At 37.3% G+C, this 21,416-nt stretch overlaps 2 protein-coding genes and 2 long non-coding RNA genes across 4 annotated transcripts; 3 read left to right on the plus strand and 1 right to left on the minus strand.

The window, feature by feature from the left end:
- Positions 1 to 821: 821 nt before the first annotated feature.
- LOC126627369 (probable adenylate kinase 7, mitochondrial) lies at positions 822 to 3,583 on the plus strand. Its single transcript, XM_050296842.1, has 5 exons — positions 822 to 1,399; positions 1,579 to 1,719; positions 1,872 to 1,953; positions 2,047 to 2,087; positions 3,179 to 3,583. Exons 1-5 carry the CDS (start codon positions 1,040 to 1,042, stop codon positions 3,302 to 3,304), a joined length of 750 nt encoding a protein of 249 aa, XP_050152799.1. The 5' UTR covers positions 822 to 1,039; the 3' UTR covers positions 3,305 to 3,583.
- A 5,957-nt stretch (positions 3,584 to 9,540) lies between these two features.
- Positions 9,541 to 18,197, plus strand: LOC126627372 (uncharacterized). Its single transcript, XR_007624985.1, has 2 exons — positions 9,541 to 9,703; positions 18,053 to 18,197. It is a non-coding gene; the product is annotated as an uncharacterized LOC126627372 (long non-coding RNA).
- Positions 10,313 to 18,118, minus strand: LOC126627373 (uncharacterized). The gene is made up of 3 exons (XR_007624986.1): positions 17,972 to 18,118; positions 12,579 to 12,663; positions 10,313 to 10,329 (listed from the first exon to the last, which is right to left on the minus strand). It is a non-coding gene; the product is annotated as an uncharacterized LOC126627373 (long non-coding RNA).
- On the plus strand, positions 14,163 to 16,842 carry LOC126627367 (beta-glucosidase 24-like). Its single transcript, XM_050296838.1, has 10 exons — positions 14,163 to 14,256; positions 14,333 to 14,408; positions 14,527 to 14,604; positions 14,879 to 14,966; positions 15,072 to 15,330; positions 15,435 to 15,550; positions 15,655 to 15,878; positions 15,996 to 16,024; positions 16,137 to 16,351; positions 16,434 to 16,842. The coding sequence occupies exons 1-10, from the start codon at positions 14,221 to 14,223 to the stop codon at positions 16,606 to 16,608; spliced, it is 1,296 nt and encodes a 431-aa protein (XP_050152795.1). The 5' UTR covers positions 14,163 to 14,220; the 3' UTR covers positions 16,609 to 16,842.
- Positions 18,198 to 21,416: the final 3,219 nt, after the last annotated feature.

The following is a 21,416-nucleotide window of genomic DNA, read 5'->3' on the forward strand; positions in this document are numbered from 1 at the left end:
CTAAATCGTTTTTTATTTTATTTTATATATTAATTGAATTTATTATTTTCTATTTACACTAAGAAATACATAAATGTATTGGAATGCATAAATTGCAAATAAAATAACATAAATTATGAAGTACGATAACATATTCAAAACATGCAGAACAAACACGTAATTATTGGTCATCCAAGCCTAACAAGTCTCATACAATTTAATGAAAAAATAAAATGCAAGTTATCTATTATCTGTTTAAGTGAGAGTCTGACCTAGGCACCCGCCTTGACAGGTCTAGGAGTCATTTCTTATTTTTTAAACGCTAAAGAATTAATTGTAGCGGTGGTCAGCCGCTTTAGCCCCTACGCAGCATTAGGTGGAGACTTTTTGAAAACTAGAAGACATAAAACAAACAACAAAAAGTATATAACTCACAATTTTATGAATCTCGAAGGTTAAATTGATTAAAATCAAAACATTCAAGTCACTCAATCAAATCTTGACTACACACTAAATTACTATTAGCGACATATTGATCAAATATCATTGTGACTATTACAAATGTACATGGTCGTGTAATTTATTTTTTCATCTATTTTTTCAAAAAAATTAAGAAATTGTTCTTGGCATTCTAAAAAACTCATTTTGTAGTATAAACTTTCTATAATTAGAAAGAAAAATACAATTCTAAAGAGTGCAAATTAAAATTTTTTAAATGCTAATAACAGTTTAAAAAAAAAATCGTTTATATTTAACATACTTTTTAGCATATTCTTACACTATCCTTTAAAAAATAAAATATTAACAAAAGGGTATAAAATTACCATCAAAATTTCAATAGCAGTGGGCGTGTGGGGAACGATCTCACACTCATAGTATCTATTTTTCTGTTGAACGAAGTTAAGAACTTCGCCCTCGTAACCGTGGGCCCCACATACGTGGCAGCCTACTGCTCTCTCGCTTTAAACTCTCGTAACTCGCTTTCCCGGTCTCAGCGGCTCAGCCCTACTCACAGTCAGTCTACAGGGTCTCCATACTACTACCTCTCCCTCCCTCTGCCATGATCGTACCACGTCGTTTAGCCTCCACCGCCAGCTTTACCGCCGCGCCACCGCTGTACCGGCTTCTGAAACTCGCTCTCAGCCGATTCTGCACCGCCGCCGCGGCTCAGCCGCACTTCGATCACGACTACTACTATGGCCACCGAGACGACCGCGGGCGGCGCCTCGATCAACTTCCGGTGGCCGGCACGGAGGGCTCGGTTCCTGTACGAGGAGTGCAGTGGGCCTTCATAGGCAGTCCAATTGCCAAGAAACACGTCTACGCCGAGAGGCTCTCGAAGCTTCTAGAAGTTCCTCACATTTCCATGGCCGGTCTCGTCCGCCAAGACCTCAACCCTCGTTCTTCGCTTTACAAGCAGGTCTCCTTTCTTTGCACTCTCTCAATTTTTGCTTTCTACTATGAAAAATAGCTTCTTTAATTTCATTTTTTTTTCATTTAATTTCTAAAAAATTGAATTCTTTGGATTTAATATGTAATGTAACATGCTTTTGTTTTTTGTTTAATTGATTGGTTTGAATTGTGAAATGTGTGAATTAGATTGCGAATGCTGTGAATCGAGGGGAGCTTGTTCCGGAAGAAATCATATTCGGGTTGTTATCGAAGAGATTGGAAGATGGGTATTGCAGAGGAGAAAGTGGATTCATACTGGATGGAATTCCTCGTTCTCGGATTCAAGCCGTGAGTATTTCGCTACCGAAGATTTAGTTTTCATATGAATGACATTGTATGGATTTGTGAAATTATTAGGAAGACAAGTGTGATCATCAAATCTAAGGCCTTTTATGGTGTTAATTCTGCATAATGTTTGGACTTGTGTTCTTTGTTGTCAGGAAATTCTTTCCGAACTCGTTGAGATTGATCTAGTTGTGAATTTCAAATGCACAGAGCATTGGTTGGCGAAACACGAAAGAGGTAGTATCTAATTTTGTTGCCTTGAATGTCATGATTTGATTTGAACAACCGCTACCTTGGCCCGAATTTTGAAATCCTCCACTGCTTATGCAGAGAGTGCCTGGAGGGAGAAAGTTCGAATCTTTGCTGAGCAGGTAGTTCTCAAGTCTCAGTTCTCCTCGGCTAGTATACCAGTCTTAAATATCTTCTGTCTTTGTTTTGTAAATATTTTCTGTCCCAATAGAGAATTAGGACCGCGAAGGATCACCAATTTCCGATGCTGAGAAATTCTTGAAGTCAAAACTCAAATATTTTTTAAGATACGTTATGTTGATGCACAAAATCAGTGAGGACTTTGATATTTTGTGAGGACTTTGGTACAGCAGAAAGTGTCAAGTTTGTGACCTTCGCTAGATTGCTTCGGTTACTAGTGTAGATAAGTATGTAAATGGATAGAGGCAGAGAAGCAAACACAAGATATACGTGGTTCACCCAGATTGGCTACGTCCACGAAGTAGATGAGTCCTCATTAATTGTGAAGAGTTCACACAAGTATATAAGTTCAAACTCTCCTTTAGTGAGTATTAGTAAATGATTTAGTACAAATGACATTAGGGATTATTGTGGGAGAATGATCTCCTTTTATAGAAGAGAGTTTCTAGCTTTGTTCTAACATTGACACGTGTTGTGTTGTGATTGGTCTCTGATGTTGACACATGTTGTGTTGTGACTGGTCTCTGATGTTGACACGTGTCGCGCTATGATTGGTCTCCTGGTTGAAACTCTTCTGGATCCTTGACGGTATAACGTTGACCGATGCTTGGTAGTTTCGGGATTGGTCAAGTATGGTACAAACATGTTATTTATTTTACTGGTTCCTCATGGTGAGCTACCGGAAGTTACGCTATGTGTTGTAGGGTTCTTTGTTGTTCAGTCCCCCTGCCCATAACTCTATACTACGCCACATCTATTTTTTCTAAGGAAAAAGCGGGTTCTGAGTTTTCCTTCTTTCGTTGAAGACTTGCCATGCCTCTTATTTTTTGTGCATTATTTCCAAGTTCTTGTTTCATTCATTTTAGAGTGGTCTTTAAAGTGACAGAAAATGACGAGCCTTGATGTAATGCCGGGGAAATATGTTTTTAGATTAGTGTCGTATTACTGCCATAATACTTTGCTTACATGATTATTTAAAGAGTAGAAACGGAGATGACGTTTTGTTAACATTTCCTGTTTTCTGTGCACTCAGAGTAAGCCATTGGAAGATTACTACAAGAAACGGGATAAGCTTCTCGACTTTCAGGTGAGTAGTGCACCCGGGGAGACTTGGAAAGGGCTGTTGGCTACGTTACATCTACACTCCTCCCTGCTGTAGAATCTCAGTTATGAATTCTGACTCTATTGTATATAAGAACCGTGCAAATTGCCGAGGCCGACGGAACCTTCTGTACGAGTATAGCTTTGTTTGTATAGCAAGCAAACCAATCAACTTCTGTATTTTTTCTTCTTATTAGGTGAAGAATCAGTGTTCAAGAAGTATGAGCGAATGGTTTTTTGTTAATAAAGCGTAAACAATTGCAGAAAGATAAGTGTGTAAAATGGGGCTCGGCCCGTTTGATAGACAACTGGCAAGAACTTTTTATGCTTATTCTTAGTTACGCAAATTACATTTTAACCTCACTTTACTTTCTGTAATTCAAAAATCATTACTTTACTTTTTGAAGCTTAAAATTTATTTCATTTTGACTTGTGGACTTTCTATTCTCTCTGAAACTTATAGGTTGTCTTTTCAAATATATGTGGGATCCATCATCCAATAATACAATGCCACATTGTAATAAATTTGATTATAAATCTCTGTTATATGTTAACATTCAACAATCAAATAATATTAAGTTTAAAAGAAATTGAAGAAATGAAAAGAAAAAAAATTGATTAGCTTGCCGCACCCAAATCAAACCCACATAAGAAATTAACAGATCTACGACAATGTGAAGTGAATTTAAAGTTTTATAAAGACGACTTTCGAGTTTCAAATGGAAAAATGAGATCAAAATTGAGTTCTAGGGGGTAAAATGAAGGAAACAATGAGTTTCAAGAATAAAATGACGATTTTTGAGTTACAGAAAATAAAGTTAAATTAAAATCGACTTTCAAGATAAGTAGCTAAAAATAAACCAACTTTTTATCTATCGATAACCTAGGCCCACTTTTCTCAAGTCATGAAAAGCACCTACTTACCAAACAATCACGGCTATTTTATCACACAGGAAATGAAAATTTTGTGTCTTTGCAGATTAAAACAATGGTTTAATTTAAAGGTGAGATAAACAGTGGTATCATGTCCAATTTCAAACCATATGATCAATTTGCTAAATGCACATCTTCAACCTTTTATTTTGTCATGTAAAATATTGGAGGCAACTAAAAGACGTGAATAGATGAATATTTTCAGATTTTTTTATTGAATTTGACAGGTAACTTAGAAGAAAGTGTCACGATTGTAGTACAAACACAAATCCTAAGTACGGCGAAAATTACAAATGCATTAATCGTTTTGAAGTTCTTTAATCTTGTGCAATTAGGGGTGTAGTCAAACTTGGATTTGAAAGGATTTTAATGGATTTTGATAAGTGATGGATGTCATAGGATTATGTAGACTTTTACAAATCCATATGATTTTGAAAGATTTGAGAAGATTCATGTAATAGATTTCTATGGATTTTGATAGATTTTGCAGCGTTGAATCTTAACCGTCGAATAAATCCAATGGTGATAAATGAATCTAGGTCATAAATCTAATCAAACGAAGTTATTCATACTCTGGAGCTACATCATTCGGAGCCGAAAAAAAAGTCAAGCTTATTATACAAACCAAACTCCTCAAAGATCCATAGCTGCACCCCTTTCCAATCCCTACTTCCTCCCCCACTTTATTCTTATATGTTCCTAATATTTATGAATGAAACAAATGCATGCATGGTACAAAGACAAGCATAATTAAGAAGCAGACATGCTCTCAAAATTTCCTCTTGATCAATCTATTAGACACCTAGGTATCATAATCCAGAGAAACCTTTCATCTTCATCTACAACTACAAGCAGTCCATCAGAATATGAAAATTCCGCATAAACAACAGCAATCAGCAGGAGGGCCCAGCAACATGAAAAAATTGCAAATATATATGAAGAAAAAAGTTGCGACCCAACAATGAAAAGTTGAAGAAAAAATTGCATAAAAATGATGCGACCCAGCAACGAAAATTGAAGAAAAAATTGCAGAGATAAATGAAGAAGATAAAGCAAACAAAGTGGCCGGCAGTAAGAAGAAGAGAAGTCAATGTTCAAAGAGGTCCCTGGATTTGAAATCTTAAGGTGTGATGTAGGATTCTATTTGGTCTTGGTTATATATATTTATTTCTCTCAAATCCCACAAAATCCACAACCTAATGAAATCCTACAAAATCTTTAATTTTTTAATACATCTAGATTTTGATTAACTTTAAAACTGACTATTAAAATCTCCATTGACTACATCTAGATTTACATAGATTCTAAAAATCATTTAAAATCCTTTGGTTGACTACATTAGGATTTTGGAGTAGGATTTTAAAGTCTTTTAAAAAAGAAAACTAATGAAAATGACTTGAAAAGTGAACCGTACCACGGACTCTTCGTTAAAACTCTCATTTTAAAATCCTCTCAAATTCAAGTTTGACTACATCCTAGTTTTTTCTTCCTATTTAGTTATGGTTGTACAATGACTGTTATGATAAGAATACAACCACAATCATTCCAAACAAACATTTTCTTTTGATATATAAATAAAAATTGTCAAATAAATTATCGTTTCTTATAAAATAAATATAAAAAAATAATAAATTTAGTTGTGGCCTAAGAGAAGAGTTTCGAACTCGGGATGCAAAAGTGGAAACTCAACACTCTATCCAATATTGAACCATATGCTTTTGTTTTTGTTGCAAGGTTTTTGTGTTGATTTAAGAACACTTTAAACGTTGGATTAGTACTACAAAAATTGCTTTAACTACTTTTAGTTAGATTAATGTTCGAAGCCGAAAATCTTGTCCTTGAGATTTTAGAACGTCAACATAATAACAGATTAACCATGAAATTAAGCACGCATGTGATCTAATATGGTAGAAAAGTTACCATTTTATCAGTTTGTTAATTGTTTTTTGTTGTTAACCAATAAATAAATAAATCCTAGTACTATTTACTTTAATGAAAAACCACATTTTTACACTAAAAAGTCAATCCTAGTACTATTTACTTTCACTGTTCTAAAAATCCCCGCCTAGCGCCGCCTAGGCCCCGCCTGGGCGCTAGGCCCCAGCCCACCGCCTAGACCACCTAGGCACCCGCCGAGCCCGCCTAGGCACCCGCCTAGGTTGCAACTCACTTAGACAGAAAATACATAACTTTCATTTTGCATTTTGTTTTTTTCCAATAAATTGTAAGAGACTTGTTGCATACTTGAATGAACAAACATTATATCCTTATTTCACATGTTTTCATTATGTTCCAATATGCATTCTATTTTGTAGTTTATGATGAAATTATATATATTTCAAGTAGAAGCAGACACTTATTTACATGAAATATAATAGATTTACTTAAATCCGCCTAGTCCGCCTAGACGCCCGCCTAGCCACCTAGGTGCTAGGCCCCAGCCCGCCGATCGACTAGCGCCTAGCGACTTTTAGAACCTTGTTTATTTTACCCTTTATTTTGTCCTTATCGTTAAAACTCAAAGTTTTCAATCATTTTTCATTAGTTTTCCTTAAAAAGTATTGTTTAATTCTTGTATAATTAGTTGGTTTTTTGTCCATGGCTAAACAAGAAGAGGTCCTATATGTTCTTGTGTAAGATGGGTTAAGTTTAATTAATCTGATAAAAAAGAGTTATTAAGGATTAAAATTAGGGTTTTTGTTTAGGATTAATTTGATATATTCTTGCACATCCTATGTTTTTTGTCTTCAAATAATTCTTCGTAAATATATGTTGAAGCATAAACTTTCCATCGCGAAAACAAATCTTCAGTATGTTTTTCATTACTTTTAAAAAATCATGTACCAGGCAACTGAAACATGAAAATTTAGGGTTGAAAAAATGAGAATTTTTTTATTGTGACGGGAACATGGATGGTACACACGTGTTTTTATGTAAATGATAGGATTTAACACACATATCCCACAACTTGTATAATGACACGTGGTGTATCACCTCGTATGTCAGTCACACTGAAAAATCTCTCTGAAAAAATTGACATAGTCATTACTTTAAGTGCAAGAAAAAAAGGGACTAAACTTCAGTGGATGTGTTGATCAACCGTTGCAGTTTATGCGGAAAATGCATCAAACTTGAAGAACTTGATGTCAAGAGGTACGACCTTTCTAGTGAGTTCGTGTTCGGACTCACTGCTGCTGCTGCCCAAATTGAAGGTGTAAGTTAATTGTGGAAAGGAAAAACTTATTCACAGTTATCACCTTAACCACTTACATGTAGAAGACATAGTCTTAGAAAACTAGGACTAAGAACTGAAATTCTTTTGCAACTCTACACAATTAAAAGTAAGGCTCGCTCAATGGGGCTTGAGTTTTTTGTAAACTTGCGTATTTAGTAAGAGAGCAGGGACCTCAGTTTTATATTGTATACAATGGATTTCAATAAGGATCCCTCCCATTAAGTGATCCTTATCTGTATCACCATCAGGGGCGGATCTATTAAGGGACCTAGGTGGTCCCAAGACCACCCAAAAGCTTGGATAAGGGGTTGTGAAGACCTTTGATGACCACCCAAGTCCGGGCAGATAAGGGAGGAGAGAAGCAACTGCTGCACTCTTTTCTGGAATTCAACAAACTAGAAGGAGAAGAAGAAGAAGACTGATTATTCCTTTTTAAATGACTTGGCTAGACGAAGTCGTTTTACCCAAGCCATTTGAGTGAAACAGTGCGGTTTCTTATGAGTTTGAAAACAATCTCTAAGTCATGTGGGAGGCTGAGTTTCGTAGGGGCCTGACTTTCAAAAGAGCCCATTTTACCAAATCTTCTTATAACCCTTTAATTGCTTCCCATTGGGCCATTCCCCAATCCCCATCCCACCCAACCGAAGGCACCACTAGCCAACACCAATCACCTCTCCAGTCTTCAGAGACCATGAATATCACGACACATTTTTAGGTATGACACTTTATCATAAACAAATATAATCTTTGTTGCTTGTAATGTTGTTGGTACAAAAATTATGAATGAAAGGTTGTAGTTTACGGTTTAATTTTTTGATATTATATTGGGACCACCCGACCTTAAATTTCTGGATCCGCCACTAATCACCATGAAACACTTATGCATTATATCAGCTAGAAGAATTCTAGTTTTATCGAGAATGTATCTGACTTGAAACTTTAAGAAATACAACTCCTGATAAGTCTACCACAAGTGTCAATCCTAATCTCCTTATCATTCCGAATGTCTTTGATCAAATCAGCAAGTGTTTGCTCTCATATAGAACTTACAGAGAGATCTGCAAAAGAAGCAGGAAGAGGACTAAGTGTTTGGGACTACTACGCTTAGAAATTCCCAGATTTATATATATACACTAGCTGTTAAGACATATTATAATGCATGCATGGAATGAGAAACTCAGGTCCAGTAAAGCTATATGCGTTCAGAGCTGCGGCTTGCATACAGCCGGTATCCCATGAGCGTAAGATCATATCTTCTATAGGCATGACTCCACTTTAGAGGAAATAACATATAATCGAATTTTGCTTACCAAAGTGGTCTTACTAAAAGTAAATAAGCAACATGTTCGATCCGTTCCATAGGGTTGGCTGCTTTCTTTATCTCGCTTTTCTTTTCTTAGTTTCTGTTGGTAGTCCCACATCAGTGCGAAAAGTCAACAAGGTTGGCTTTAAATATGATTACCCTACTTTAACTAATACCGAGACATTTTTGTGGTAAAACCCCACACCTAACGGATTAGGCAGGTGATAAAGTTGGGGACAATATCAGTGTCGTTAGAGTAGGCCCCCTGGCCTGTCAATCTAAAAAATTTCAACATTTTCATATGCTCATTCTGTTTTGTTTACATTTAGGACGGGATGAAGTGAAGGCTATAAGGAGCTTGGAGTTGATTCTCACAGATTTTCCCTCTCTTAACCCGGATTCTCCTAATAAGTAATCATAATTTTACCTAGATTTATTGTCCACTAATAAGCAGTTTCATGGAAGCTGCATGTTTATGTTTAATCCCTGCTAAAATTTTCGCTTTGTTCGAAATTTACAATGTTTAGACAGAACCTTGAGTGGTGGAGTAAACTAATAGGGCATCGATCACTACAACAACTTCAGACGAACTAATAAAAAATGGTAAACAATCTGTTAAAAAAAATCCATTAATCTTCAACATTATCTTGTTATATTATTATAGATAAGTTTGTTGAATCTGTATAATCCAGAATTCTGTAGGTTTCTTTGAAATCTCATGAGAATTTCAGCTGAATTTTGTTTACATTTGTACTAATTTGTACCACATCGACCACCGCAATTTAAACACAATGCTTTATATACGAAGTTACTTGTGCACTGTTCGCCGAGCTAAGTTACTCTAGCTTGTAACCCAAGTGGGGGCTCCAAGGTGGTGGGACATCGGTTCGACCCATTTGGCAGGACTTGATGTTGCAATTTGCTGGCTCGCCCGTTCCAAGTTGAGAGTTGGGCCCTGTGGTTCGGGCTTAAGCTTGGGCCACGTGGTCCTTAGAGCAGAGGGCAATGCGTAAGGCTGGTTTCACAGAGCAGCGAAAACCTCCCGCTCTCAACAGTGGAAGGATAACGTGTCGGTGCACCGCTAGCCCAGATTGTCTCATGGGTTGAAACCAGTTGAACCACCACCTTTTTTGCGAAACAAACATTGTGAGAAATTTGGAACATTGTGAGAAATTTGGTCAAGGACAGGCGACCATACTTCACTAAGGAGTTTCGAACTCGGAACGTATGGATGGAAACCCAACACTCTATCTAATATTGAACCATTTGTTTTTGTTTTTGTTGGAATATTTTAGTACTGCTTTAACTACTTTTAGTTAGTTTGAACCACCACCTTTTTTGCGAAACAAACATTGTGAGAAATTTGGTCAAGGACAGGCGACCATACTTCACGAAACAAACATTGTGAGAAATTTGGTCAAGGACAGGCAACCATACTTCACTGAGGAGTTTTGAACTCGGAACGTATGGGTGGAAACCCAACACTCTATCTAATATTGAACCATTTGTTTTTGTTTTTGTTGGAATATTTTAGTACTGCTTTAACTACTTTTAGTTAGTTTAATGTTCGAAGCCAGATTGTCTCATGGGTTGAAACCAGTTGAACCACCACCTTTTTTGCGAAACAAACATTGTGAGAAATTTGGAACATTGTGAGAAATTTGGTCAAGGACAGGCGACCATACTTCACTGAGGAGTTTCGAACTCGGAACGTATGGATGGAAACCCAACACTCTATCTAATATTGAACCATTTGTTTTTGTTTTTGTTGGAATATTTTAGTACTGCTTTAACTACTTTTAGTTAGTTTGAACCACCACCTTTTTTGCGAAACAAACATTGTGAGAAATTTGGTCAAGGACAGGCGACCATACTTCACGAAACAAACATTGTGAGAAATTTGGTCAAGGACAGGCAACCATACTTCACTGAGGAGTTTTGAACTCGGAACGTATGGGTGGAAACCCAACACTCTATCTAATATTGAACCATTTGTTTTTGTTTTTGTTGGAATATTTTAGTACTGCTTTAACTACTTTTAGTTAGTTTAATGTTCGAAGCCAAAAATGTCCTATATGTTCATGTGTAAGATGGGTTAAGTTTAATTAATCTGATAAAAAAGAGTGATTAAGGATTAAAATTAGGGTTTTGTTTAGGATTAATCTGATATATTCTTGCACATCCTATGTTTTTTGTCTTCAAATAATTCTTCGTAAATATATGTTGAAGCACAAATTTTCCATCGCGAAAACAAATCATCAGTATGTTTTTCATTACATGTAGAAGACATAGTCTCAGAAAACTAGGACAAAGAACTGAAGTTCTTTTGCAACTCTACACAACTGAAAGTAAGGCTCGCTCAATGGGGCTTGAATTTTTTTTGTAAACTTGCGTATCTAGTGAGAGAGTAGGGACCTCAGATTTATACGGTATACAGTGGATTTCAATAAGGATCCCTCCCATTAAGTGATCCTTATCTTTATCACCATGAAACACTTATGCATTATATCAGCTAGAAGAATTCTAGTTTTACTAAGAATGTATCTAACTTGAAACTTTAAGAAATACAACTCCTGATAAGTCTACCACAAGTGTCAATCCTAATCTCCATATCTTTCTGAATGTCTTTGACCAAATAACCGAGTCTATGCTCTCATATATAACTTACAGAGAGATCTGCAAAAGAAGCAGGAAGACGACCAAGTGTTTGGGACTACTACGCTTAGAAATTCCCAGGTTTATATATATATACCAGCTGTTAAGACATATTATAATGCATGCATGGAATAAGAAACTCGGGTCTAGTAGAGCTATATGCGTTCAGAGCTATGGCTTGCATACAACCGGTATCCAATGAGCATAAGATCATATCTTCTACAAACATGACTCCACTTCAGAGGAAATAACATATAACCAAATTTTGCTTACCAAAGTGGTCTTACTAAAAGTAAATAAGCAACATGTTCGATCCGTTCCATAGGACTGGCTGCTTTCTTGATCTCGCTTTTCCTTTCTTAGTTTCTGTTGGCAGTCCCACATCGGTGGGAATAGTCAACAAGGGTGGTTTTAAATATGATTACCCTACTCTAACTAATACCGAGGCCCTTTGTGGTAAAACCCCACACCTGATGGATTTTGCATGTAGTAAAGTTGGGGGATAGTATCGGTGTCGTTAGAGTGGGCCCCCTGGCTCGTCAATCTAAAAAATTTCAACAGTTTCATATGCTCATTCTGTTTTGTTTACATCCAGGACGGATTGCAGACCACACTGACATGTTTACAGCCATTGATTCATACAAAGCGATACAAGATGATAATTAAGTTTCTCTCATCTTCGGCATAAAATTTAACCAAAAATATTTGTAATTATAGGATGAAGTGAAGGCTCTAAGGAGCTTGGAGTTGATTCTCACAGATTTTCCCTTTCTTGACCTGGATTCTCCTAATAAGTAATCATAATTTTAACTAGATTTATTGTCCGCTAATAAGCAGTTTCATGGAAGCTGCATGTTTATGTTTAATCTCTGCTAAAATTTTCGCTTTGTTCGAAATTTACAATGTTTAGACGGAACCTTGAGTGGTGGAGTAAACTAACAGAACATCGATCACTACAACAACTTCATTGACGAACTAATAAAAAATGGTAAACAATCTGTTCAAAAAAATTCCATTACACTACAACATTTTCTTGTTATATTATTATAGATAAGTTTGTTGAATCTGTATATCCAGAATTCCGCAGGTTTCTTTGAAATCTCATGAGAGTTTCAGTTGGAATTTTGTTTACATTTGTACTAATTTGTACCACATCGACCACCACAATATAAACACAGTGCTTTATATATGAAGTTACTTGTGCACTGTTCGCCGAGCTAAGTCACTCTAGCTTGTAACCCAAGTGGGGGCACCAAGGTGGTGGGACATCGGTTCGACCCATTTGGCAGGACTTGCTGTTGCAATTTGCTGGCTCGCCCGTTCCAAGTTGAGAGTTGGGCCCTGTGGTTCGGGCTTAAGCTTGGGCCACGTGTCCCTTAGAGCGGAGGGTAAAGCGTGAGGCTGGTTTCACAGAGCAGCGAAAACCTCCCGCTCTCAACAGTGGAAGGATAACGTGTCGGTGCACCTCTAGCCCTGATTGTCTCATGGGTTGAAACCAGTTGAACCACCACTTTTTTTGCTGTCCACACCATATTTTCCTAGCTCGTGCTTAACACATCAACGACGAACTCGAAGAGGTTGATCATATTGGATTCACATTCTTTTTGTATTTCTTCGTTCTTCTGCTGTTATACTAATTTATTTTTGTAAAAAATCTGTGATCGAAAGAATACCAAAATTAATGAAGATACAAATCATAGCGCAATAACAGATTAACATAAAAAGTAAAACTGAAAATTAAGATCTTAATTCAGACGTTGGATTATTAGTACTGCAAAAACTGTTTTAGCTACTTTTGCTTAGAAGCCAAAAATCTTATCCTCGAAATTCGAGAACATCAACATAATAACATATTAACCATGAAATTAAGGACGGATTGCAGACCACACGAACATCAGTTGGAATTAATCTCTACCAAACTCCTAATATAGCATGCGCTTAATATCGAGACAAGGTTATCATTTTCTCAGTTTGTTAATTGTTGGCAAAAAAATAAATAAAGAAAATACTGTTTAATTCTTGTTAAATTGTTTCTTGTTCAAGGCTATTCAAGAAGAGGTCCTATATATTCTTGTGAACGATGGGTTAAGTTTAATTAATTTGATAATAAAGAGTGATTAAGGATTAAGACTAGGGTTTTTGTTTGGAGGTCATGGAGTTCTTACCATCATGGTTAAGGATTGTTCAAGGGATGTGTGCTATTGCTTTTATTATTGCCTCCTTGTCACAAGGTTTGTAGTTTAAGTTAGATCAACATCTGAAATCTTAAAATTGTTCTTGATAATTATTTTTTGCTTTGTTTGCTCACCATATTGCATCAACAACCAAGACAAAAATTACAAGTGTGGAACAGTTCTTCACATAAAAATATGTTGAAGCACTGATTTTCCTATCGAGAAAACACGCCTTCGGTCTTTATTTTTATTGGTTATTTTCAAGCTGCATGCATTAGGCAACTCAAACATGAAAAAGGTAACTAAATTTAAGTGCATATGTTGATGCAGCTGATGTGAATGCTGAGAGCGAGTTTCAGCCATTGCGAAATGCATCAAACCCTGAAGAACTAAAAGTGAAGAGGTCCGACTTCCCAAGTGATTTCGTGTTCGGAGTCACCACTGCTGCTGCACAAATGGAAGGATCTGCAAAAGAAGCAGGAAGAGGACCAAGTGTTTGGGACTATTACATTGGGAAATTCCCAGGTTTATATATGTACACACACATTATATATATCAGCTGCTATATGATCATATTATAATGCATGCATTTCTTTTCTTAGTTTAGTATGCTCGTTCTGTTTTGTTTATGATTTTTTTATTTGCAATCAGGACGGATTGCAGACCACACGAACATGTTTACAGCCATTGATTCATACAAGCGATACAAGGTGCATATCGAGCTAGCGAAAACCAAGTTTCTCTAGTCTTTGGGATAAATATTTAACCAAATATTTGTAATTGTAGGAAGAAGTGAAGAATCTCAAGGACCTTGGAGTTGATTCTCACAGATTTTCCATCTCTTGGACCAGGATTCTTCCTAGTAATCAATTTTATCGAATTCTTTTTTTAACGCTAATTTTGTAAATTACAATTGAGGGTTTTATGACGCTAATTTTCCATCTCTTGCTCTATATATGTTTGAAATTCTCAATGTGTAGAGGGAACCTTGAGTGGTGGAGTAAACCAAGAGGGTATCAATCACTACAACAACTTCATCGACGAACTAATCAAGAATGGTAAGAATCTCTGTTCAAGCAAATCCTTTATATTACGACATTAATTAATCTTGTTATATATTATACATAAGATCCTTTTATATCAATATCTTCGAATGAAAAAAACTCCACTTCAGTCGATTCGGACCTCCACTTAGTTTCACCCAAGCTTTGTTCAACTTGTATACCAGAATGATCCCATAGATTTCTGTAATCTCATGAACTTCGACTCTAACATCACATGACGGGGTTAACTATCACATCAAAGTTGTTCTAATATTTCACTTTAATGTAGACATCACACCATTTGTGACCATATTGCACTTTGATCCACCACAAGCTTTGACAGACAAGTATGGCGGCATCCTCAATCGCTCCTTCGTGTAAGCACCTTCTTAATTACATCCATTTCATTTCTCATAGTTTAGGATAATATACAATTTAGTCATTGACATAAATTCTGATATTTTCTTCATCACGTTTTGCAGGAAAGATTTCAAGGATTACAGTGAACTTTGTTTTGAACTTTTTGGAGATAGGGTGAAAAATTGGTTTACAATCAACGAGCCGTGGATCATGGCAAAAATGGGGTACGACAAAGGCGTTGGTCCGCCGGGCAGGTGTTCTGTTCAAACTGTATTTCCATGCACAAATGGTGGTAATTCAGCCACGGAACCTTACATTGTGGCACACCACCTTCTCCTTGCCCATGCTTCAGTCGTTGAGCTTTACCGGAAGAAATTTCAGGTGAAATGCTCACACTGAATCTGTTGAAATGAATGAAGCCTTGTCTTTTGATTATCTCAAATTAATGAGATAAATGTTCTTTCTTGGTTGATATTGGTTTTTAGGATAAACAAGGCGGACAAATTGGAATTAGTCTTGTAGGACAATATGTCATGCCTTATTCGAATTCGGCAGAAGACAAAGCTGCAGCAGAAAGAATATTAGACTTTGAACTTGGATGGTTAGTAGATATATCTACATTGGTCCTAAATATACTTGCTCGATTGGTATAAGAAGTCTTCTAGTTGTAAATTTTCCTAAAAACAATATGATGTTCTTGTTTAGGTTCATGGAACCATTAGTATATGGATCATATCCAGAGAGTATGAGACGTTTGGTCAGGGACAGGCTACCACATTTCACCAAGGAGGAGGAGAAGATGATCAATGGATCCTTAGGTTTTGTCGGCATCAACTATTACTCCACAAGATATGGTAGAAACGTCCCAGCAAAACCACAAGGACCAATCTCTTATAGCGACGATCTTTTAGCTTTGGCGTTGATCACAAGTAAATTTCATAATATCTCAATGTTACTTCTATTGTGTTTGCACGCACGTGTTATTGTGCCATCGAAGGTTAAATTGATAGGACTTACACGGTTTTTTCATGTTGTGATTGTTGTAGATGAAAACGGAACCCAAATTGGTCCTAAGGTATACAAAAGAGCATGGATCCATGCACAAGGATGATACGCATATATAATTTTGTACTATGTAGTTTCCATCTTTCTATATATAGCAAAACTAAATTCTTTCATCCGTGTAGGCGGGAGGAAGTCGGTTCGTCTACAGTTACCCACAAGGCCTGGAACAACTTCTAAAGTTTATGAAGAAGAAGTACCAGGACCCTAAAATCTACATTTCTGAACATGGAATAACCGAGGCAAAGGACGATAAACTAAGACTTAGTGACGCACTTAAGGATCCACATAGAATTGAATCCATTCTTCGCCATTTGTACCGGATCAAGAAGGCAATAGAGTAAGTCACTGCAATCTATGTTAACAAGTTTGAGGATGCATACATGCATTTACTTATGTTGTTTCTGTCTTTGTTTTCGAAGGAGTGGTGTGAATGTCAAAGGATATTTCCACTACACTTTATCTGATAATTTTGAATGGGGAGAAGGCTATATCCCAAGATTCGGGCTTTACTACGTCGACTACAAAGACAATCTCAAGCGCATTCCTAAAGAGTCTGCTAAGTGGCTCCCTAAGTTCCTAAAGGGCGAGGCTTGATGTACTCAAGTTCGATATAAACTCCAGATGGTTGTCAAGCTCATCTACTTTCTTGCACACAAATGCAGAAAACTGTAAAGAAAGAGTGGTAGAATATGTACTATATATGCCTTGAATGTTCAGTTTTATAGGCTTGGTATTTCTGTGGGAATGCCCTGTACTTTTAATACTGGCATAGGTTTGTAATATACTTGTTATATTGCGAGCAAAACAATATTACATCAACTTCTTTGATGGTCCAATATCCTAGTGGATAGGGTGTTGGGTTTTCACCCATGCATCTCGAGTTTGAAACTCCTCATTCCCCTAAATTAGTGGAATAGTTTTGAACTTTCCCTTCTCCTTAATAATAATAATAATAATAATTGAAAAAGAGAGGAGAGTTTAAGGGTTTCTTACACTCAATGAAACATGTGAAGTAATTGTATCTGCCATTGCAAGGAGGCAGGAGTTTCTTATACTATTTTCCCTTATTCCTGCTATAAATAATTGGGTGCATGGGAAGGGGGATTAAATTTTCAATAGCAAAAACACGTCTTCAGTTTATTTTTCATTATTTTCAAAAAGAGCCTGTACTAGGCAACTGAAACATGAAAATTTAGGGGTGAAAAAATTGACATGGTCATTACTTTAAGTGCAAGAAAAAAAATGACTTAAGTTTAAGGGGACGTGTTGATCAATCGTTGCAGTTCCTGCGCAAAATGCATCAAACCCTCAAGAACTCAATGTCAAGAGGTCCAACTTTCCTAATGATTTCGTGTTCGGAGTCACTACTGCTGCTGCACAAATAAGGATTTGCAAAAGAAGCAGAAAGAGGCCCAAGTGTTTGGTATTGTTGCGTTGAGAAATTCCCAGGTTTATATATCAGATGTTTGGGACCAAGTGTTTTGTTTATGATTCTTTTGCAGACCACACGAACATGTTTACAGCCATCGATTCATACAAGCAGTAGAAGGTGCATATCGAGCAAGCAATAATTAAGTTTCTCTCGTCCTTGGCCTAAATATATAACCAAATATTTGTAACTGTAGGCAGAAGTGAAGGCTCTCAAGGACCTTGGAGTTGATTCTCACAAATTTTCCATCTCTTGGAACCGGATTCTTCCTAGTAAGTAGTTATAATTTTACCTAGTTCTATTGTTCCGCTAATATGCGGTTTCGTGGGAGCTACATCTTTGAATTAAAATTTATGGTTTATTGGTTAATCTTGCTAAACTTATCCCACATCGACCATCGCAAAATATTTACAGCGCTTTATATACCTAGGTACATGTTCACTGTTCGCTGAGCTAAGTCATGCTAGCTTGTGACCCAAATGGGGGCACCAAGGTGGTGGGACATCGGTTCGACCCATTCGGCAGGACTTTGCCGTTGCAATTTGCTGGCTCGCCCATTCCAAGTTGTGAGTTGGACCCTGTGGTTCGGGCTTAAGCTTGGGCCACGAGGCCCTTAGAGCGGAGGGCAATGCGTGAGGCTGGTTTCACAGAGCAGCGAAAACCTCCCGCTCTCAACAGTGGAAGGATTACGGGCCGGTGCTCCGCTAGCCCAGATTGTCTCATGGTTTGAGACCAGTTGAACCACCACTTTTTTTTCCACATATATAACTTTTTTTTTTTGTTACCACAAATTTGACAAGTAGATTTCCCGAAATAATGGAAAACTTCGATTCAAGTAGTTTATGTACTTGGGATACAAGTTGTGGTATTGTCCCTGTTAGTTCTCATATCGAAATAATAGAAATCTTTTATTCAAGCAATTTATGTACCTGCATAACAAATTTGACCATAATAATTTCTCTATTGGATTATCTGGGAAATACGGGAAAACTTCTATTCAAGCAATTTATATATGTACATGCGGGCGATTTTCCCTATCATGCTCCAGTCACGACATTTGTATATTTAGATACTATTATCATATTATCAAGAGGATTAGCTGCCAAGAGTATCTATCTAGCAATAGATCCTTTAGATCACCATCAACTATGCTCCAACCTCGGATCTCCAATGAAGAATACTTGGTTTTTTCTTCTTGTTTTCATCACATAGCAGGTTGACTGTTACGCTAAAGAGTTTCTCAAATTTCAAGATTTATATTTTATAGTACTAATAACTAAGCTGCATGTTATTACATGGTGGAAGTTTAACATCACACGACGGATTGATTGTTACACTGAAGAGTTTATCATATTTCACCGTATGAACTCCAGATGGTTGACGTACCCAAGTTTCGATATGAACTCCAGATGGTTGATCAAGCTCATCTTCTTCCTTGCACACAATTGCCTATATGTGTTGAGTGGGAGAAAACTGTAAAGAAGAGTGGTACAATAGGTACTATATATGCCTTGAATGTTCAGTTTCATTGGCTTGGTGTTTCTGTGGGGATGCCATGTACTTTTAAAGCTTGTTTGGTATTGTTGTGCTTTTAAAAAAAAACTGATTATGATGTGCTGTAAAAATAATCAGTTGTAAAATAAAACAGTTAAGTTTTTGGTAAACTTTTACTGAAAAAAATGCTTTTAACAACAAAAAAAAAAAAAAAAAAACCATGTTCAAGTGTTTGGTAAACTTTATGTAAAACTACTGTGGTCATGTTAAATGACTAAAAGACTATAATATTAAATGTGATATAATAATTTATTTTATTTTTTATTTATAATTTCATCTTCAATCTTCATCATTTTCTGATCACAGCCCAGTTATTGTTCAGTGCGAACCACATACTGGGAAGAGGAAGAGGATTTTCCGCTTTGAAGCTCACTGGGCAAAGGATACAGATTGCAAAGAAATTGTGAAAAAAGCTTGGGACAAATTCCGAGAAGGTAACTCTGTGGAGAGGTGGAATCTAAAAATCAATGAGGCTCGCTCTAATCTTTCCAAGTGGAGTAGGGATAAGTTTAGACAGAGATAGTGGCAAATTCAGGAGTTGATGTACCACCTGGGACTACTCCAACTAAATTGGAGATGCAACTCCCATGAGATAGAAGAGCTTACAAAGAAGGTTGATCGTTTATGGAGTCGGGAGGAGAGCGTTTGGCAACAAAAATCAAGGGTGCAATGGCTTAAGGAAGGAGATGCGAATACTAAGTTCTTCCATCAATCTACCCTACAAAGAAGAAGGCGAAATCAAGTAATATCACTTAAAAATGGGAATGGGAACTGGGTGGATAATCCAGGGCAGATCCGACGCTTAATTGATGATCATTTTGTGGAATTATTCACTTCTTCGAGCAACAGGGAGTGGGGTGACATGCTCGACTGCGTTACCTCGAAGGTTTCGGAGGAGATGAATGTTTCGTTAACAACTACGGTCTCTGTGGAGGAGATTTAAACTGCTGCCATGAAAATGGGAGGACTTAAAGCTCCGGGTCCTGACGGATTCCAAGGGATATTCTATCAATCACAGTGCGACATAATAGCTTTTGATGTTAATAATATGATTGTTGATTTGATGAACGGGTCTTTGCAGCCTTTGCGAATAAATGCTACTCATCTGGCTTTAATTCCAAAGGTTCAAAATCCGGAGTTTGTGTCTCAATTTCGACCCATAAGTCTTTGCAACTACTCCTACAAGATTCTCTCCAAGGTCTTAGCCAACCGATTAAAAAGACTGCTGCCGGTGTTGATCTTCGTAACCCAAAATGCATTTGTGGAAGGAAGATAGATTCAAGATAATGTCGGTATTGCGCATGAGCTTTTCCATTTTCTAAAAAATAGAAAGACAAAATGCAACTTTGAGCTGGGAATTAAATTGGATATGCATAAGGAGTATGATCGTGTGGAGTGGGATTTTTTAATGGCAGTTATGGAGAAGATGGGTTTTAATAGTCGATGGAGGAGTCTGATTATGGGATGCATTTCTACAGTGAATTTTTCCATTCTTCTGAACGGACAGCCAGGTTCCAAATTCACTACCTCAAGGGGGCTTAGACAGGGGGATCCTTTATCCCCTTATTTATTCTTGCTGGTCAGTGAAGTGTTATCACTCCTTATTCAACGGGAGAGTGATAGGGGGCGGATTGAGGGGATTCAAATGGACCGTGTCGGTCCCATGATATCTCACATTTTCTTTGCTGATGATACTTTGATCTTTCTCAAGGCGGAGGCGAGGAATTGGAGAAATTTAGTCCAGGTTATAGACGAGTATTGCTCGGCCTCGGGTCAACAGGTAAATAAATCCAAATCCAGTGTGTTCTTTGGGGGGAATGTGCCAGAACCTTTATCTATCCATCTGGCTACCATTCTTGGGATGGAGAAAGTAGGGGACCCGGGAGTTTATCTGGGAGTGCTGGCCATCTGGGGTAGATAAAAAAGAAGTGGCCTTGCGTATGTAAAAGGAAGGCTATTAGGAAAAATTCAAGGTTGGAAACGCTCCACTCTTTCACAAGCGGGGCGGGAAGTTTTAATTAAGGCAGTGGCGCAAGCAGTTCCGGCATATCCTATGAATCTCTTCAAGTTTCCTAAGATTTTTTGCAATGATCTGGATGCTTTGATATCCAAGTTTTGGTGGGGGCAAAAAGAAGGGGAGAACCGGATTCACTGGGTTTCTAAGGAACAAATGGGGAAATCGAAAGAAGAAGGTGGGCTAGGCTTGAGGTGCTTTACGGAGTTCAACGACGCTCTTTTGGCGAAACAGTGTTGGAGGTTGTTATTGGAACCAAACTCTTTGTGGGCGTTGGTCATTAAAGGCCGATACTTCCCCAATTGTTCTTTTTTCGACGCTAAGAGGGGTGGAAGAGCTTCATGGGCATGGTCAAGCCTCCTTGTTGGTAGAGAAATACTTCGGGGTGGTGCTCACTGGCAGATA

This window comes from Malus sylvestris, chromosome 6, assembly GCF_916048215.2.
Source record: "Malus sylvestris chromosome 6, drMalSylv7.2, whole genome shotgun sequence".
NCBI classification, from domain to species: domain Eukaryota; kingdom Viridiplantae; phylum Streptophyta; class Magnoliopsida; order Rosales; family Rosaceae; genus Malus; species Malus sylvestris.